General features: G+C 46.1%; 1 protein-coding gene across 1 annotated transcript in view; it reads left to right on the forward strand.

Annotated features, from left to right (window-relative positions):
- Positions 1-4508: 4508 nt before the first annotated feature.
- LOC309400629 (capping protein, Arp2/3 and myosin-I linker protein 3-like) overlaps positions 4509-19970 on the forward strand; it is a gene marked incomplete at its 3' end in the record, with an annotated part of 67020 nt that continues 51558 nt past the window's right edge. Inside the window, exon 1 of the mRNA XM_081969189.1 lies at positions 4509-4621. Coding sequence (XP_081825315.1) covers positions 4582-4621 — 40 coding nt within the window. The 5' untranslated portion in view covers positions 4509-4581. The remainder of the gene's footprint in view (positions 4622-19970) is intronic.

The raw sequence follows: 19970 nt of genomic DNA on the forward strand, positions 1-19970 counted from the left end.
AGACATGAACGTGATGGAAGAGAAAGAAAGAAAGAAAGAAAGAAAAGAAAGAAAGAAAGAAAGAAGAAAGAAAGAAAGAAAGAAAGAAAGAAGCAAAGAAGGAAAGGAAGAATGGAAGAAAGGGAGGGGAATAGATAGATCGAGGGAAGAAAAAGGGAGGGGAAGGAAGGAAAAAGGGAGGGGGAAGGAAAGAAAAAAGGAAAAAAATGGAAGGAAGAGGGAGGGAGGAAAAGGGAGGGGGAAGGAAGAGGGAGGGGAAAGGTGGGAGGAAAAGGGAGGGGGAAGGAAGGAAGGAGGAAGGGAGGAAAAAATGGAAATAAGGGAGGGTGGGAGGAGAACTACAAAGGAAGAGAAAGAAAGAACATGAACAATGGAAGGAAGGAGAGGTAGAAGGAAGACAAATAAAAGAAAAATGGAAGGAAGGAAAGGAAAAGGAAGGAAACGGGAGGGAGGAATGAAAAAAAGTGATGTAGAAAGAAGGAAGAAAAGTGATAAAAGAAAAAATGGAAAGAAGGAAATAAAAGAGAAGGGAAGAAGAAAGGAAAAGGGACAGAAGGAAGGAAGAACAGAAATAAAGAGAAAAGAGGGAGGGAAGGAGGGAGGAAGAAGAGGTGGAAAGAAGGAAGAAATAAATGAACAATGGAAGGAAGGAAGGAAACGAGGTAATTCACTTAACAATGGTGGCCAGAGACCTGGCAAAATGAGGTCATGTCTTCCTTAGCAACGGACATTTTGGGCTCAATTTGGGGTTTAAGCCGAGGACTTTAAAAAAAAGTGTTTTTCTAGAAGCCCAGAATTCACTTACAGATGAAAAGGAAGCGTTTGGGCAAGAAAAGAGTCAACCAACAACAGGAAGTCAAGGCCAAAATGAGGCAGATCGCAACGACTGAACTTCTGACACGTTTTCAGAAAAGCCACCGTCCCCAGAGCATGTGCAAAGTGTGTTTTTTTAAAATCCACCGTGGGGGTCTTTACGGCTTGCAAACCCAAGAATTTAAATCTTGGATTCTCAATCCTTAGGGCCCTTCGATGAAACCGTTTTATTATATTCTTTTAAATCCTTCTTTTGTAATAATCTTCCTCCAAAATTGGCTAACTCGGTTTCAGTTTATGAGGTAATTTATTTTTTTTAAAAAAATATTGATGTGGTTAAAAACTAACCCTGTTTTTCGTTCCCCTCTAAACTCTCCAGGAAGGGGTGAAAAAGAGTTGAGATCAAGTCAGCCGCTCCTTCTCCAAAACTGCCATGGAATGGTAGAATCCCGAAAGGGATCCGGCGAGGTCATCCAATCCACCCCTTCCCTCTCTGCACAGCAATCCAGATATAAAACCTTTCTAGTTGATGGATGTTTTAGTCTCCAGAGGATGTCCAATAAACATTGATCATGCTGTTCAATGTATCTCAGGTAGTCCTCGGTTTATGACCACAATGGAGCGCCCCAAATTTATCTTGCTAAATGAGAATTTCGTTCAGTGAGTTTTGACACATTCCTTGCCCCCTTTCGTTAGGTGAATCACTGCAGTCGTTGAAATTAGTCAAATAGTCCTTAAGTGAATCTGACTTTGCTTCTCCAAAAGTCACACGAGGGGATCTCGTGACCTCGGGACACTGCAACGGTCATAAAGATAAGGTTTGAGTGTAAACGGTCGTAAGTGTGAAAAATGATCCCAAGTCCCTTTTTTTCAATGCCATCGTGACTTCGAATGCGAACTGTTGTAAGTCGAGGACTAACTCGTTGGGAAGTATTTTTAACCTCCAACTTTCTAACCTTTATTGCATCATTTTCTGTCTCTGACTTGTTGTTTTTTTATTTTTAAAAGGGGGAAATTAGTCTTCAATTTAAAACATTTGCTGGTAACCATGAAATTGTTCGGAGCAATTTTGGGAAGCAACAATGAGGAAGTGGATTGGGCCCTTTTTTTCCCAAGCTTCCTCTTTTTTTTCTGGTTTTCTATTGGCTCTTCTTCACTTTTGCAATATCGAAAGAAGTCTGTTCGGTGTCTGGCAAAATCTATCTATCTATATATAAAAGCCAAATGCTGCTCACGCAACATCATGAAATCTCCAGAACCGTAAAGCCTACAGAATTGAAATTTGGCATGTATGTTCCTCTTGGCTTCTAGGTGCTCGCTAAGAAAGGATTTTTCGAAAATCGGATCATTAGTATTTCTTATACAGTAATTAACACGCTCTGATGCTAAGGAGTTAGGCATTCTACTCCCCCTCCCCACCTGAAAAGAAGTCTGTTCCAACTGCCAGTTGCCTCACATTCCATTACCTCAGTTCAAACTGGCAGACGTTCCACTCTTTCCCTCAAGAGCAGTCTGGGGCTCCTTATAGTACTAAACGTTGGTACCTCACCAAAATGTCTACGCCTTCCACCTATGGAACTGCTTCCGGGCTCAAGGCAGCGGGAGTAATATTCCCTTATGTGTTTCAATCACCAACCACCACTGAGCCAATGGATTAAACCAGATTTCTCCTGCATTGCCCGATCACATTTCGTCGCGAAGCACAGGTATCCCGCTATAAATAAATAAATGGATTTTTAACAAAGCAACAACTGGCAATATTGAGCTAACATCCAATCAACCATTCTCCTGTGTTTTTCCTCTTTACAACTAGTCTTCGATTTACAAACATTCGAAGTTACAAGGACACTGCAAAAAGCGTTTTTCACACTTAACGGCCATCACAGCCTTCTCATGGTCACGGGATGAAAATTCGGATGCTTAGCAGCTTGACTCGTATTTATGACTTGAAATTTGGCACTTATGTGCCTCTTGGCTTCTAAGTGCTTGCTAAGAAAGGATTTTTCGAAATGACCATCAGATCATTAGTATTTCTTATATTATTGTTAACATGCTCTGATGCTAAGGAGTTAGAAGTTCTACTCCCCCTCCCCATCTGAAAAGAACTCTGTTCCAACTGCCACTTGGGCGTGGGCCAGTGGTGATTCCTACCAGTTCGGAGTGGTAGTGGTTTGGCGGCCGGGGCCACTGGAACCGGCAGTGACCCAGGCCTGCCACACCCCTGAACTGGTTCCCCAGGCGGCACCATTGGCACCGCCATCTTGTTTTTCAGTTCCGCGCATGTGCAGAACAATTGTAATTGCACTGCACATGTGCGTGCAGCGCGTGCACGAGCGAACCAGCAGTAGTGCCTGTCAGAACCCTCCTCTGGCATGGGTGTGGCCAGCGCGTAACTCATCCGGCCTGTGGGCTGGGAGTTTAGGCACTCTACTCCCTCTCCCCACCTGAAAAATGATTCTACCTCCCCTTCCCACCTGAAAGGGAGAGAAGGGGATAAGATAGGAGAGAATCAATGGGGCCAGCCTGAGGGAGAGAAGGGGAGAGGAGAGGCCGATCGTAACTACTCATTAATGTTCAAGCTTTAACTGTCAATTTATCAAGCCCGATCACATAGTTCCCGACTAGTACATTTTAAAAAAAAATTAAAAACATGAAGGGCAGCCCTTTGCACCCTCCCGCTTAGTGCAGTTCGATTTATTTCCGAGCGGAAGAATTTGCACTGCGCCCGTCCAAGGGTCTGGCTAATTTTAGTGCACAGATCTTGAGGGAAAAGTCACCTGTTGACCCGACAAACCGAGATTCCCAGGATTTTTTTTTAAGCCAGCTTTGCTTGCAATTTGCCTGGGGCAATCAGATGCCAGAGGAACGGAGGGATGGCTTGGCGTTTCGCCTGTAAGCACCCCGGGTTGGCTTGCCATCTTGTTTGCCCCCCGGGGGGGGGAGAATTTACTGGGAGGCGTGCCAGGCGAGAGCCAATTTGAGGGAGGGTCTGCAGGATAATGAGAAAGCCCCCCTCCTCAATCTAAGCCATTGTCTCTCAGGTAGGGGGTGTGGGCAGGTGGGGGGGGAAAGAGGATGCCCCCCCTTCAAACCAGGATTTGACTCTCCCAGGGAAAGTGACAGGAGGATTGGGGGGGGAGGCGGAAAGCCCCTTCCCCTTGGCAACAAGTCGAAACCTGTGTCTCTTGGGTGGGGAGTGGGCAGGGAGGGGGGGAGAAAGGAGGACGCCCACCCCCTCTTTGCAATCTCTGCCCTTGTTCAAACCAGGATTTGACCACCACCCCCTCCCAGGGAAAGGGGCCGGAAGGTGGGTGGGTGATTCCTGGAAAGCCCCTTCCCCTTGGGGGGACAAAAATCTGTCCCCCCAAATCTGTGTCTCTTGGGAGGGGGAGGAAAAAAAGGACACCCCCCCCCTTTTGCCATCTCTACACCCTTTCAAGGATTTGACCCTCCCAGGGAAAGTGGGGAGGGGGTCAGAGCGCCCCCTCCCCACTTTCCGCAAGGGGGGTCTTCCTCCCCTAATTGGAAGGGGGGGTCTTCAAGAGAAGCCCCTGGAGAAGAGGAGAGATTTGGGGAGGGGGGGACGTCTGGGTAGGGTGTGTGTGGGGGGGTCGTCTGCTCGCAGCAGCTGGTGCCCGCGGAGGAAGGAGGGGAGGGGATAGGGAGATGGGGAAGAGGGGGGGGCGAGAGAAGGCGAATGCGCAGCCTCCGTGGCTCCCACCGCCGCCCCAGCAGCCTAGGCATGTGCCGGCTCCTGCCGCAGCTGAGATGGCCCGCGCCGGGTGGGAGGTTGCTCGCGAGCTGCAAGGTAGGGACCCCCCCCAAAAAAAAAATCTCCTCCAAGGTGGGAGAAGGGGAGGGAGGGGGCGAGGAGGGGAGGGAGGGGGCGAGCATCCCTGCCCCGCTGCTTGCATGGACCCCAAGCAAGGTGCCAAGAAGACCCCCTACTCATCCACACCAAAGAAAAGACCCTTCTCTCTCTCTCTCTCTCTCTCTCTCCAAGAGAGACCCCTCCTCTCCTCCGCCGCCAGCCGGAATTAGGGTGAGGGGATGCTACTGGTCCTTCTTTCCTTCCCTCCCTCCTTCCCTGGATGCCTCTCCCCCCCCACCCCACGCAGCCTGTCTGCTTTCTCCTTTCCCCCTCCACGTCCAGGGGAGCCCCCACTGCCTCCCCCCTCCCTCTTCTCCAGCCCGCATCTCCCCCAGGCAGCCCCCTTCTTCCCACCCACCCTCCCACCACCCCCACTGCCTGGCTTCACACACCTGACCCCATCCAAGCCCTTCCCTCTTTCCCCACGAGAGGGAGGGCCAGGTTTCCCACCCGGAGACAGGCAACACCCCCCCCTTGTGCCCCCAAATCCCACTCCCCCTATCTTGAGTTGGGGTCCTTTTCACTTTTGGTTCTGTGTCCCCCTCCCCCTCGTCACACAACCCCACATGTCACTCCCGGCCACCCCTTGCCCCCACATGCCATGCCATTCATCCCCTCCCGAAACCTTGAATTCCTGAAAATCATAAGGACTAGCCCCATCTCTCTCTCTCTCTCTCTCTCTCTCTCTCTCTCTCTCTCTCTCTCTCTCTCTCTCGTTCTGATCAGACTGGGGCAAAGTCCCTTTTAAAAAAAAATCACAAATATTTCCCCCCCCCATCATGGGGGAAGCAGGATGGGCACGTTTTTTTTCCTCGGAGGGCACCTATCAATCCCCCTAAAAGCATCATTTGCTACCTGATGAATGGCAGATAAATTCAATAACATAAAATACACACCTGCCCAAATCTTCTTCTTGCATACTTCAAAACCCTCTCCTCTTCCCCCCCCCCTGAAAAAAAAATCCCCCACTTTTTCCCCCCCAGGAATAAATTCCCAATTTATTCCCAATTCCCATTTTATTCCTGGAAATTTCCCAATTTATTCCCAATTCCCAATTTATTCCTGGAAAATTCCCAATCTATTCCTTTTTTTTTGTCACTGTCCAGGGTGCTTAAATCTTCCTTCCCTGACATACACCCTGCTAGGCATCCAAAGAGGTGAATTGCATTCACACAATACGGGGTTATTGTCGCCGGCTAACCAAGCCTCACCTGACATGTTTTGGCCAAACAAACCGTGTTTCGTCCTCGAAGCTTTAGGACTTTGTGATGGAAATAACTCAGATTTTGCCGGTGAAGACCCTCAATGAGGGAGGGTGGCAGCTCCCTCGTTGGGGGTAGAGGTTAGGGTTAAAGACCCCATTATTAAATGAACAGCAACAGAGTTGGAAGGGACCTTGGAGGTCATCTAGTCCAACCCCCTGCTCACGCAGGAGACCTATACTAGGGATTCGAACCGCCGAACTGCCGACCTTTCTGATCGACAAGCTCAGTGTCTTAGCCACTGAGCCACCTAGCCTAGTCAGTTGGGGGAGGCCGGTCTGGTGAGGATATTCCCGGATTTTCTCAAATAGAAGCTTTGTTCCTTCTTGGTTCGGCTGTGGATGATGGTGAGGGACTGTGAGGTTGGGTCTCTTGGTGCGCGCATGTTTTGTTATATGTCCTTTTTGAAGACAGAAATGTCCGTGCCAAAATATATCGGCCTGCACCGTTTAGGTATTCAAGGCCAAAGAGATCAGATGCTCCATCTTGGTACTGGATAACAGGATCCATAATTCCCGGCTGGGCTGGCTTGTTGGTGTCGGTTTCTGCCACAGTTTCTAACCTTATAAAATGTGTGTGTGTGTGTGTGAAGAATCATTGTAGGTTGTGGGCACCTGAAGAGGGGTGGACTTCAACTCCCAGAATTCCCCAGCCATCATGAGGGTTACGAATCTCAGCCGCTTAAAATGGATCCCCATCTTAAGCGGTTGAGGTCGGTAGGCCTCCATGCTGCCTGGGGAATTCTGGGAGTGGAAGTCCACCCATCTTAAGCGGCTGAGGTCGGTAGGCCTCCATGCTGCCTGGGGAATTCTGGGAGTGGAAGTCCACCCATCTTAAGCGGCTGAGGTCGGTAGCCCTCCATGCTGCCTAGGGAATTCTGGGAGTTGAAGTCCACCCATCTTAAGCGGCTGAGGTCGGTAGCCCTCCATGCTGCCTGGGGAATTCTGGGAGTTGAAGTCCACCCATCTTAAGCGGCTGAGGTCGGTAGGCCTCCATGCTGCCTGGGGAATTCTGGGAGTGGAAGTCCACCCATCTTAAGCGGCTGAGGTCGGTAGGCCTCCATGCTGCCTGGGGAATTCTGGGAGTGGAAGTCCACTCATCTTAAGCGGCTGAGGTTGGTAGGCCTCCATGCTGCCTGGGGAATTCTGGGAGTTGAAGTCCACTCATCTTAAGCGGCTGAGGTTGGTAGGCCTCCATGCTGCCTGGGGAATTCTCGGAGGCCACACTTGGAATCCTGCATCCAGTTTTGGTCGCCACGATGTAGAAAATGATGTTGAGACTCTAGAAAGAGTGCAGAGAAGAGCAACCAAGATAGCTAGGAGATTCCCTCCCCTCCTTTCAATCCCTCCCTCCCTCTCTCCCTCTCTCCCTTCCTTCTATTCCCTCCCTCTCTTCCTCCTTAGTTTCCTCCCTCCTTTCCTCCCTTCCTTCCTTCCTTCCATTCCCTCCCTCCCTCCCTTCCGCTCCCTGCCTCCCTCTCTCCCTCCTTGCCTTCCTTCCATTCTTCCTTCCTTCCTTCCTTCCTTCCTTCCAATTTTGTTGTATTTATTTTGTACAATGACAATAAAGACTATACTATAAAACATGTAAAGAACGGTTGCAGGAATTCACGATGTCTCGTTTAAGGAATAGAAGGACTTGGGCCGGGGGGAGGGGACACAGGATAGGAGTCTTCCAACATTGGAGGGCCTGCCCCCAAGAAGATGGGGGGGTCCCCCTATTTTCCAAAGCCCCCGAAGGCAGGACAAGAAGCAACGGATGGAAACGGATCAAGGAGAGAAGCCACCTGGGATTAAGGAGAAATTTCCTGACAGTGTGGACAATTAACCAGTGGAACAGCCTGCCACCGGAAGTTTGTGGATGCTCCCAACCCTGGAGGTTTTGAGAAAGAGATGGGACAGTCTTTTGTAAAGTTTCCTGCTTGGAGCAGGGGGGGGTTGGACTAGAGGACCTCCAGGGTCCCTTCCAACTCTTTGTTTATTCTCTGCGATTTCCTGTTCCTTGTTTTTTGGGCCAGAAAGACTCACGGAAGCGTGCAAAGGAAGCACTTCCCTTCAACGGGTGGGGCTAGCTAGGCCGTTTCGGGTGTCGGCGGAGGAGAGGAAGTGGTAGAGGCGCCTGGCTTAACCCATTCTGCCAGGTGGTAAGGGCAGGGAGGCAGAGAGGAAATTGCAGAGTCAAAGCTAGGGAATCGGTAGATGTGTTAACTCCACCTGCCTTCAACCACAGCATAATATAGGGAGTCCTTGACTTACGACCACAATTGGGAGGAGATCTCCCTTCCGTTTCCTTTCTCCCTCCCTCCCTCCCTCCCATTCCCTCTCTCCATCCATCCATCCCTCCCTTCCTTCCCTCCCTCTGCCCCTCCTTTCCTTCCTTCCTTCTTTCCTTCCTTCCATTCCCTCCCTCTCTCACTCCCTTCTTTTCTCCCTCCTTCCTTCCATTCTCTCCCTCCTTCCTTCCTTACATTCCCTCCCTCTCTCTCTCCCTCTCTCCTTCTCTCCCTCCTTCCCTTCCTTCCTTCCTTTCTTCCATTCCCTCCCTCCCTCCTTTCCTTCCTTCCATTCCCTCCCTCTCTCCCTTCCACCCTTCCCCCCCTCCCTCACTTCCGTCCCTCCCTTCTATTCCCTCTCCCCCTCCCTCCCTTCCATTCCCTCCCTTCCCTCCCTCCCTCTCTCCCTCCCTCCCTTCTTTCCATTCCCTCTCCCCCTCCCTCCCTTTCTTCTATTCCCTCTCTCCTTTCCTTCCTTCCTTCTGCTCTACGTTTCTTCCTTCCATTCCCTCCCTCCCTCTCTCCTTCCTTTCTTCCTTGAATTCTTCCTTCCTTCCATTCCCTCCCTCCTTTCTCCCTCCTTTCCTTCCTTCCTTCCTTCCTTCCTTCTGTTCTTCCTTCCATTCCCTCCCTCCCTTCCTTTCATTCCCTCCATCCCTCTCTCCCGCCTTTCCTTCCTTCCTTTCCCTCACTTCCTCCTTTCCTTCCTTCCATTCTTCCTTCCTTCCATTCTTCCTGCCTTCCTTTCATTCCCTCCCTCCCTCTCTCCCTCCTTCCACTCCTTCTTTCCTTCCTTCCTTCCTCCCCCCTCCCTCCACCATTCAATTCTCATTCCTTCTCCCTGAGTGACTGTGCCTCTAACACTGTCCATTTTCACTCAGGCATCCCTCGTTCATTTTAATCTTCTTTTGAGGAGGCTTTACAAAGTATGCATATGAATGGCCTCATCCCCTCTGCGTTTGACATAATTTTGCGTTCCTTCCTCCGTGCCTGACTCTCAAATCCAGACAGTCAAGTTTGCAGAAAGGTCTTGAACCCATGTTTTTTAAAAGCTTGCGTCTTGAAGATGGGTGGACTTCAACTCCCAGAATTCCCTGACCAGCCATGCTGGCTGGGGAATTCTGGGAGTTGAAGCCTTCCCGTTTTCAAGTCGCAAAGGTAGGAAAACACTTTCCTAGACTGTTAAATGTTCCTTTTTCACAACATACCACAGGCACTGCGCAATTCTTTTGACCAGATCTTCCGATATTTTTCCAGGCTTTTCCCTATCTATCTATATAAAAGCGAAATACCACTCACGTGTCATCACGAAATCTCCAGAACCGTAAAGCCTACAAACTTGAAATTTGGCACGTATGTTCCTCTTGGCTTCTAGGTGCTTGCTAAGAAAGGATTTTTTGAAATGACTATCAGATCATTAGTATGTCTCATACAGGAATTAACACGCTCTGATGCTAAGGAACATTCTACTCCCCCTCCCCACCTTAAAAGAACTCTGTTCCAACTGCCAGTTGCCTCACATTCCGTTACCTCAGTTCAAACTGGCAGACGTTCCACTCCTTCACTCAGGAGCGGTCTGGGCCTCCTTACAGTACTAAATGTCAGTACCTCACCAAAATCTCTACGCCTTCCATCTATGGAGCTGCTTCCGGACTCGAGGTGGCGGGAGCAATAGTTCCTTATGTGTTTCAATCACCGACCATCCCTGAGCCAACGGATTGTGAACTGAACTTCTCCTGCATAACCCGATCACATAGTTTCGTCGCGAAGCGCTTGTATCCAGCTACTCTTTCATAAAACATCCTTCAAGATAGAGAAAATTAGTCACTTCCTTGACGTTTTCCCTCGCTATCCCCTCCGGCGTGTCCATTCTAGCTTTTATTCGCGCACGAAACTTCCCAGGGGTCCTGCTGGTTCAAATTTTATCCTCCTCTTTCTCCAAACCGGCAAACGTTTCATAAACTCTCATCCCCACCAAAACTTTTCTGAGATCTCTGCTTGACTTTAGCCCGCGTCGGAATTTTCCAATTTTTTTTTTTTATCCTTTCTTCTTTCCTTTCCATCAAAATGCCTCTTAAAAATGGCCACTTAGCAAAGAAAACCTTTGGAATTTGCAATTTTTTTAAAGAAGGTTTAGTTTTGTGCGGGAACAATAATAGCATCGTTCCCAACACACAGCCATCGAGCGTTGCCGTCCCACACATTTGGCTCAGCGACGCGATCAACAAACGACATCCTTATTTTAATACTTCTTTGATGACACAATTTTTACAGGCATTGATTGATTGATTGATACCCAAGAGCTCTTGCTCGATTGTCAGCTGGTGTTTCTCATGTTTGGGTACTTTAAGGCGCGTGGATTTCAACTCCCAGAATTCCCCAACCAGCAGGACTGGCTGGGGAATTCTGGGAGTTGAAGTCCACCCATCTTAATTGACTGAGGTCGCTATCTCCCATGCTGGCTGGGGAATTCTGGGAGTTGAAGCCCACCCATCTTAATTGACTGAGGTCGCTATCTCCCATGCTGGCTGGGGAATTCTGGGAGTTGAAGTCCACCCATCTTAAGTGACTAACGTTCCTAACTTTTATGTTGGGAGAGGAATTCTGGGAGTTGAAGTCCATCCATCTTAAGTAGCTGAGGTTGCTATCTCCCATGCTGGCTGGGGAATTCTGGGAGTTGAAGTCCACCCATCTTAAGTGGCTGAGGTCACTATCTCCCATGCTGGCTGGGGAATTCTGGGAGTTGAAGTCCACCCATGTTAAGTGGCTGTGGTCGCTATCTCCCAATGCTGGCTGGGGAATTCTGGGAGTTGAAGTCCACCCATCTTAAGTGGCTGAGGTTGCTATCTCCCATGCTGGCTGGGGAATTCTGGGAGTTGAAGTCCACCCATCTTAATTGACTGAGGTTGCTATCTCCCATGCTGGCTGGGGAATTCTGGGAGTTGAAGTCCACCCATCTTAAATGACTAACGTTCCTAACTTTTATGTTGGGAGAGGAATTCTGGGAGTTGAAGTCCATCCATCTTAAGTAGCTGAGGTCGCTATCTCCCATGCTGGCTGGGGAATTCTGGGAGTTGAAGTCCACCCATCTTAATTGGCTGAGGTTGCTATCTCCCATGTTTTCTAGGGAATTCTGGGAGTTGAAGTCCACCCATCTTAAGTGACCAACGTTCCTAACCCTTACGTTGGGAAGGGAATTCTGGGACTTGAAGTCCACCCATCTTAAAGTGGTCAATGTTGAGAATTAGCTGTCACTCCAATAACCACAAGCCACAAATAGAAAACGTTCAAACAAACAAAGTGAAACTTTTATCATGTGGCCTCTAAAGTAGATAAATATTTCTCCGTGTATTAGCTGCCTCTGGTATATGTCATTATCGATGATGTAAAAAAAACCCACCCTCTGCTCCCCAAGCATCATTTTCAAAGTTTTCTATAAATGTAGCCGAGAATTGTCCAAGGCAATGCATTTTATCTGGAAATATTTGGGAAAAAAAAAACATATTTGGAAATTTTGTTCTTCAAAGTTGGTTGTCGGTTAGTGGCTTAATTGTTGCTTGTTACACGGAGTAGACCTACACAGACTTCCAGTACATATTCAAATGGATAGGGAGTCCTCGCTTTTACGACTTTAGGAGGACGATGATGTCATTATAGTCATTTTTTTAGATATCTATGTAATTACGATTGCTGATCGTTTTAGCGAAGAAGCACCGACTGGACCATCTCGGCAAATTCTGTTCCCAGATATTATTTACCTGGTGTCGATATTTTTTCCCCTCTTTTCCATTTTTTTTAAAAAGGGAGGAAATATTAAAAAGAGGGGGGAAAACCTTGGGAAAGGTCCCATTTTTGCAGGAATGCAAAAGACTCCGAGGCTGATAAACGAGAAATAAGGATAATGGATAAGAAATCAACAAAGATAAGAAGTTAACAAGAAGTTTTATCCTTGACCAGAATTGTGGAGATGCTAACAAATGGGTTTGGTCCTCAACTTACAACCCCCACAATTGGGACCAGAATTCCCATTGCTAAGCAAGAGAATTGTTGAGTGCCTGATTTTACGGCCTTATTGGCCATGGTCGTTAAGCAAATCCCTGCAGTCGTTAAGCGAATCCATCCTTCACGGTTCGCTTTGCTTGTCCGAAACTGCGGGGAAAGGCTGAAAATGGCGGCCACATGACCCCAGGATGCGGCGACCGTCGTAAATACAAGGAATTGATCGACCAGTTTATGCAGGTGGTCTCGATTTACGACCACAAGGGACCCCGAAATGTATGTTGCTGAGTGCAAGGAATTTGGGGAGTGAGCTTTGCTCCATTTTATTATCTTTCCTGCCTCGTTGTGAACCACGTTAAGTTAGTCACATGGTTGTTAAGTGAAACCACTTTTCCCATTGACTTGGCTCATCAGAAGGTGATCTCCCCGGGGGACACGACAACGGTCATAAAGGTGAGTCAACTGACTCACGAACTAAACCGTTCATTTAATGACCGTTCCAAGTTCCTACAGCACTGGAAAAAGGGATGTTTTTCAGACTTACGACCCCGGGGTTACGTGATGCCCTTTTTGGCGACCTTCTAACAAGCAAAGTCAACGGAGAAGCCAGATTCACTGAACGACGACGTTGTTACGTTCGCAGCTGAAGCGATTTGCCTCACACCTCTGTCAAGAAAAGTCATAAAATTGCGGGCGGGAGGAACTCACTTCACAACCGTCGTCTTTAGCAACAGAAATGTTGGGCTCCGATATGGTCGTAAGTTGAGGACTACCAGGGTTGGTATTCAACCAGTTCGGACCGGCTCGGCCGAACTGGTAGTGAAAATCGCAGGTGCCCCCTTCCCCGCCGTATGCCATCCTATTTAGGCACGTTTTTACGGGCGGGCGCATGCGCGGAAAGAGCAAACCGGTAGTAACAAGATGTGAAACCCACCGCTGAGGGGTACCAGTTTAATTGCCCCATGGATGGGGCGGAGGCACCTCAGACACTGAGCTGGAGATGTGGCGTAGCGATTGTGTCTATTGTGGCGACGCTTTGATTTTTGTGATGTCTTTACGATTGAGAGCTGTCATGCTATATATTCTATATGTTTTTTCTATACGTTCTTAAGGTGGAGAAAAGCCAAGTTTTTCATTTAGGCAGGAAAAACCAAAAGGACAAATACAAATTTGCAGCAACAAAGAGGATGAGGGGACTGGAGACTAAAACATATGAAGAACGGTTGCAGGAACTGCGTATGTCTAGTTTAATGAAAAGAAGGACTAGGGGAGACATGATAGCAGCTTTCCAATATCTCAGGGGTTGCCCCAAAGAAGAGGGAGTCAAACTATTCTCCAAGGCACCTGAGGGCAGAACAAGAAGCAATGGGTGGAAACTAATCAAGCAGAGAAGCAACTGAGGAGTACCCCAAGCCTCTATTTTGGGCCCAGGACTCTTCAACATCTTCATCAATGATTTGGATGAGGGAATAAATGGGGAACTCATCAAATTTGCAGATGACACCAAGCTGGCAGGAATAGCCAACACTCCAGAAGATAGGCTTAAGATACAGAAGGATCTTGACAAACTTGAACATTGGGCACTATCTAATAAAATGAAATTCAATGGTGAAAAGAGTAAGGTTCTACATTTAGGCAACAAAAATGGAATGCACAGGTACAGTATAGGTGGCACCTTGCTCAGTAGTAGTAACTGTGAAAGGGATCTTGGAGTCCTAGTGGACAACCATTTAAATAGGAGCCAGCCGTGTGCAGCAGCTGCCAAAAAAGCCAACACAGTCCTAGGCTGCATCAACAGAGGGAGAGAATCAAGATCACGTGAAGGGTTAATACCACTTTACAATCCCTTGGTAAGGCCACACTTGGAATACGGCATTCAGTTTTGGTCGCCACGATGTAGAAAAGATGTGGAGACTCTAGAAAGAGTGCAGAGAAGAGCAACAAAGAGGATTAGGGGACTGGAGGCTAAAACATATGAAGAACGGTTGCAGGAACTGGGTATGTTTAGCTTAATAGAAAGAAGGACTAGGGGAGACATGATAGCAGTGTTCCAATATCTCAGGGGTTGCCACAAAGAAGAGGGAGTCAAACTATTCTCCAAGGCACCTGAGGGAAGAACAAGAAGCAATGGGTGGAAACTAATCCAGGAGAGAAGCCACTTAGAACTGAGGAGAAACTTCCTGACAGTGAGAACAATGAATCAGTGGAACAGAAGTTGCCTCCAGAAGTTGTGAATGCCCCAACACTGGAAGTCTTTAAGAAGATGTTGGATAGCCATTTGTCTCGAACGGTATAGGGTTTCCTGCCTAGGCAGGGGGTTGGACTAGAAGACCTCCAAGGTCCCTTCCAACTCTGCTATTGTGTTGTGTTGTATTGTATTGTATAAGATTAGGCGAGATTTGGCACAAAAACCAGGATCTGCGAGGCAGCCAAAAAAGCGAATACGATTCTGGGTTGTATAAATAGAGGCGCAGAATCAAAATCCCGTGAAGCGTTAGTTCCACTTTAGTAAGTGCCCTACTTGGAATTCCGCAACCAATTTTGATCACCGCACTACAGAAATATACGTTGAGACTTTGGAAATAAGTGCAGAGAAGAGCAACTAAGATGATCAAAGTCCTGGAGACTAAGATACGGGAAGGACAGTTGCAGGATTTCGGTTTGGCTCGTGACAGTCTAAAGCCTGGATGGCGAACCTTTGGCACACGTGCCACAGGTGGCACGCGGAGCCATTTGTCAGGGCACGCGAGGTGTTGCCCTGTCAACTGGCCAGCATGCATGGCTTCGGCCTTCTTTTCAGACCATTTTCCGCCCTCCGGAGCCTTCAGGAGGCTTTCCTGAAAGCTCCGGAGGGCGAAAAACGGACCTATGGACAAATCAGAAGTCACTTCCGGTTTGCTCATAGGGCCGGTTTTCACCCTCCGGAGCCTTCAGGGAAGCCTCCTGAAGGCCCCTAAAGGCTCCAGAGGGCAAAAAACGGATCTAATGGGAACCCGGACGTTCGGGAATTGTGACCTGGTTTGTCTGTAGGGCTGATTTTCGCCCTCCGGAGTCTTCAGGGAGGTCGAAAATCGCCCCTACGGACAAACCGGAAGTCACCATTCCTGAACTTCCAGGTTTCCCGTAGGTCCATTTTTCGCCCTCTGTAGGCTTCAGGGAAGCTCCTGAGGCCTCCGGAGGGCATCCAGAGGGTGCGGGAGAGGCTGTTTTCGCCCTCCCCAGTCTCCTTGAAAGCCTCTGGAGCCTGGGGAGGGCAAAAAAACCGAGGCAAAAGCGGTGGGGGGAGTGAGTAACTTTGCAATTGGAGTGAGCGGGTGAATAACTTCGCAATTGTAGTGACTCTTAACAAATTAACACACACCTAACAACTGTGGCCGGGGAAGTCTTGCACTTAGGCAAGAAAAACCAAAGGGACACATATAGACTGGGTGAAACCTGGCTTAATAGCGGTCACTGTGAGAGGGATTTCCTGTCTAAGTAGGGGGTTGGACTAGAAGACCTCCAAGGTCCCAACTCTGTTTTTCTATTCTATTCCATTCTATTCTATTTTCTATTCTATTCTATTCTAATTTTCTATTCTATTCTACTCTAATTTTTCCTTTTATTATATTTTTTTATTCTATTCTATTTTCTATTTTATTCTATTCTAATTCTAGTTCTATTCCTATTCAATTCCATTCTATTTTCTATTCTATTTTCTATTCTATTCTAATTTTTTCTTCTATTATATTTTTATTCTATTCTATTTTCTATTTTATTCTTTCCAATTCTATTCCTATTCCTATTCCATTCCATTCTATTTTCTATTCTATTCTATTCTACTCTAATTTTTTCTTCTATTAGATTTTTTCTTCTATTCTATTTTCTATTTTATTCTATTCCAATTCTATCCTATTCTATTCTATTCTATTCTATTCTACTCTACTTTTTTCTTCTATTATATTTTTATTCTATTCTATTTTCTATTTTATTCTTTCCAATTCTATTCCTATTCCATTCCATTCTATTTTCTATTCTATTCTATTCTACTCTAATTTTTTCTTCTATTATATTTTTATTCTATTCTATTTTCTATTTTATTCTATTCCAATTCTGTTCCAATTCTATTCTATTCTATTCTATTCTATTTTCTATTCTATTCTACTCTACTTTTTTCTTCTATTATATTTTTTCTTCTATTATATTTTCTATTTTATTTTATTCTAATTCTATTTCTATTCCTATTCCATTCCATTCTATTCTATTCTATATTCTGTTCTCTCTTCTATTAAGAGATCTTGGAGTCTTAGTGGACAACCAGCTAAATATGAGCCAAACGTTTGCGGCGGCAGCCAAAAACGCCAATGCAATCCTAAATTGGATTAACAGAGGGATATAATCAAGATCAAGGGAGCTACTAACACCACTCTATAAAGCCTTAGTAAGAGCATATCCAGAATCCTGCATCCAATTTTGGTCATCACACTATAAAAGATGTTGAGACTCTGGAAAGAGTGCAGAGAAGAGCAACCAGGATGATGAGGGGACTAGAGGCTCAAACCTACGACGAACGGTTGCAGGAACTGGGCCTGGCTAGTCTAGGGAAGAGAAGGACCAGGAGAAGACAGGAGAGCATCTTCCAATATTTGAGGGGCTGCCCCAGAGAGGAGGGGGTCAAGCTATTCTCCAAAGCACCCGAAGGCCGGACGAGGAATAATGGATGGAAACTGATCAAGGAGAGATTCAACCTGGAAATAAGGAGAAATTGTCTGAAAGTGAGAACTATCAACCAAGTTGCCTTCAGAAGTTGTGGGAGCTTCATCCCTGGAAGCTTTCAAGAAGAGATTGGACCGCCATCTTGTCATAAATGGTGTAGGATCTCCTACTTGGGCGGGAGTGGATGGGTTGGACTAGATGACCTCCAAGGTCCCTTCCGACTCGGTTCCTCCGTATTTAACGGAGGCAAAAACTCACCGAACAACGGTCTGGCTTAGTGAGGGAAATGTTTACAAGCCAGAGCAGCAGGTGAAAAGGGAGATAGCTTGAAAAACGGGAGTGTGCAAAATTCACGGAGAATGGGTCCATTTTGAACAGTTGGCTTTAAATGGGCCTCCCCCTTACCCTCATGAGGCGTTTCTCAACCGCTTGTACCTGATGCTTCTGAATCCCTGTCTTTTGTTTATCCTCCCCTATTCTTTTTTTTTCTCTTCTGTTTCATTACTTTTTCAAGCCATTTAAGTCTGCAATTGATCTCTGTAGCTGGTGGCCACAAGCCATAAATTATGCATTGGGTGAAACAAGACTTTGCTTCCATCGTCTTGAATCTTCTGCGAATGCAACCATTAAGGAAAGGAGATTATCTATCTATCTATCTATCTATCTATCTATCTATCTATCTATCTATCTATCTATCTACCTACCTACCTACCTACCTATCTATCTATCATCTATCTATCTTTCTAACTATCTATCTATCTATCTATCTATCTATCTATCTATCTATCTATCTTTCTATCTATTTATCTAGCTCTATCATTCTATCTATCTTTCTTTCTATCTATCTATCTCTTATTTTTCTATATCTTTCTTTTTATTTATCTATCTTTCTATCTATCTATTTATCTTTCTATCTATCTATCTTTCTACCTATCTTTCTATCTATCTATCTTTCTATCTTTCTTTCTTTCTATCTTTTTCTTTCTTTCTTTCTTTCTTTCTTTCTTTCTATTTATCATTCTTTCTGTCTCTCTATCTATATCTATCTTTCTTTCTATCTCTTTCTATCTATCTATCTATCTATCTATCTATCTATCTATCTATCTTTCTATCTATCTATCTATCTTTCTATCTATCTAGCTCTATCTATCTTTTTCTATCTATCTATCTATCTATCTATCTATCTATCTATCTATCTATCTATCTATCTATCATCTATCTACCATTCTCTTTTTATCTCTCTCTCTATCTCTCTCTATCTTTCTTTCTTTCTATCTCTTTCTATCTATCTATCTTTCTATCTATCTATCTTATCTATATTTATCTTTTCATCTTTCTATCTATCTATCTATCTTTCTATCTTATCTATCTTTTTATCTATCTGTCTGTCTGTCTTTCAATCTATCTATCATCTTTTTCTTTCTTTCTTTCTTTCTTTCTTTCTTTCTTTCTTTCTTTCTTTCTTTCTTTCTTTCTTTCTTTCTTTCTTTCTTTCTTTTGTTCATCTAGGGCATATCCCACCGGTGAGGCCACATTTTGAAGACTGTGTCTGGTTCTGAAAAGAATGACTACAGTTGGAAGCGACCTTAGAGGTCATCTAGTCCAACCTCCCTGCCCAAGCAGGGCCTACACCATTTCTGACCGATGGCAGTCCATTCTCTTCTTGAAATCCTCCAATGACGAAGCTCCCACAACTTCTGAAGGCAACTTCTGTTCCATGGGTTGATAGTTCTCACTGTCAGGAAATATCTCCTTATTTCCAGGTTGAATCTCTCTCCTGGATCAGTTTCCTTCCTATTATTCCTTGTTTGGCCTTCAGGTGCGTTGGAGAATAGCTTGACCCCCCTCCTCTCTGGGGCAGCCCCTCAGTTATCGGAAGACTGCTCTCCTGTCTCCTCCTGGTCCTTCTCTTCACTAGACTAGCCAGGCCCAGTTCCTGCAACCGTTCGTCGTAGGTTTGAGCCTCCAGTCCCCTCATCATCTTGGTTGCTCTTCTCTGCGCTCTTTCCAGAGTCTCAACATCCTTTTTTATAATGTGGTGACCAAAACTGGACGCAGTACTCTAGGTGTGGTCTTACTAGGGCTTTATAGAGTAGTATTACCACCTCCCTTGATCTTGATTGTATCCCTCTGTTAATGCAATTTAGGATCCCATTGGCTTTCTTGACTGCTGACGCCGCACACCCTTAGCTCCTATTTAACTGGTTGTCCACTAAGACTCTGACATCCCTCACAGTGACCGCTATTAAACCTGGTTTCACACAGTCTATATGTGTCCTTTGGGTTTTTCTTGCCTAAATGCAAGACTTGGCTTTTCTCTACGTTGATTTGCATTGACTAGAAGACCTCTAAGGTCCCTTCCAACTCTGACTTTCTGCGACTCTTGTTTTATTATTCTGTTGTCAATCATATAAGCCTTGGTAAGGCCACACTTGGAGTTTTGGTTGCCACGATGTAGAAAAGAGGCGGAGACTCTAGAAGGAGTGCAGAGAAGAGCAACAAAGAGGATTAGGGGACTGGAGGCTAAAACATATGAAGAACGGTTGCAGGAATTTCTTATGTCTAATTTAATGAAAAGAAGGACTAGGGGAGACATGACAGCAGTCTTCCAATATCTCAGGGGTTGCCACAAAGAAGAGGGAGTCAAACTATTCTCCAAGGCACCTGAGGGTAGAACAAGAAGCAATGGGTGGAAACTAATCAAGGAGAGAAGCAACTTAGAACTGAGGAGAAACTTCCTGACAGTGAGAACAATTCATCAGTGGAACAGAAGTTGCCTTCAGAAGTTGTGAATGCCCCAACACTGGAAGTCCTTAAGAAGATGTTGGATAGCCATTTGTCTGAAACGGTATAGGGTTTCCTGCCTAGGCAGGGGGTTGGACTAGAAGACCTCCAAGGTCCCTTCCAACTCTGCTATTGTATTGTATATCAGTCAGCAGAATTGCTGACATGGCACGATGGGCGGTAAACGGTTACCAAAAAAAATTAAGTATGCCAAATGAAGGGTATTAAATTATTAGAACAACGAGAAGAAGGATTTTAATCTCTGCGCGGAATG

This window comes from Natrix helvetica (assembly GCF_964273705.1).
Source record: "Natrix helvetica genome assembly, chromosome: W".
In the NCBI taxonomy this organism is placed as follows: domain Eukaryota; kingdom Metazoa; phylum Chordata; class Lepidosauria; order Squamata; family Natricidae; genus Natrix; species Natrix helvetica.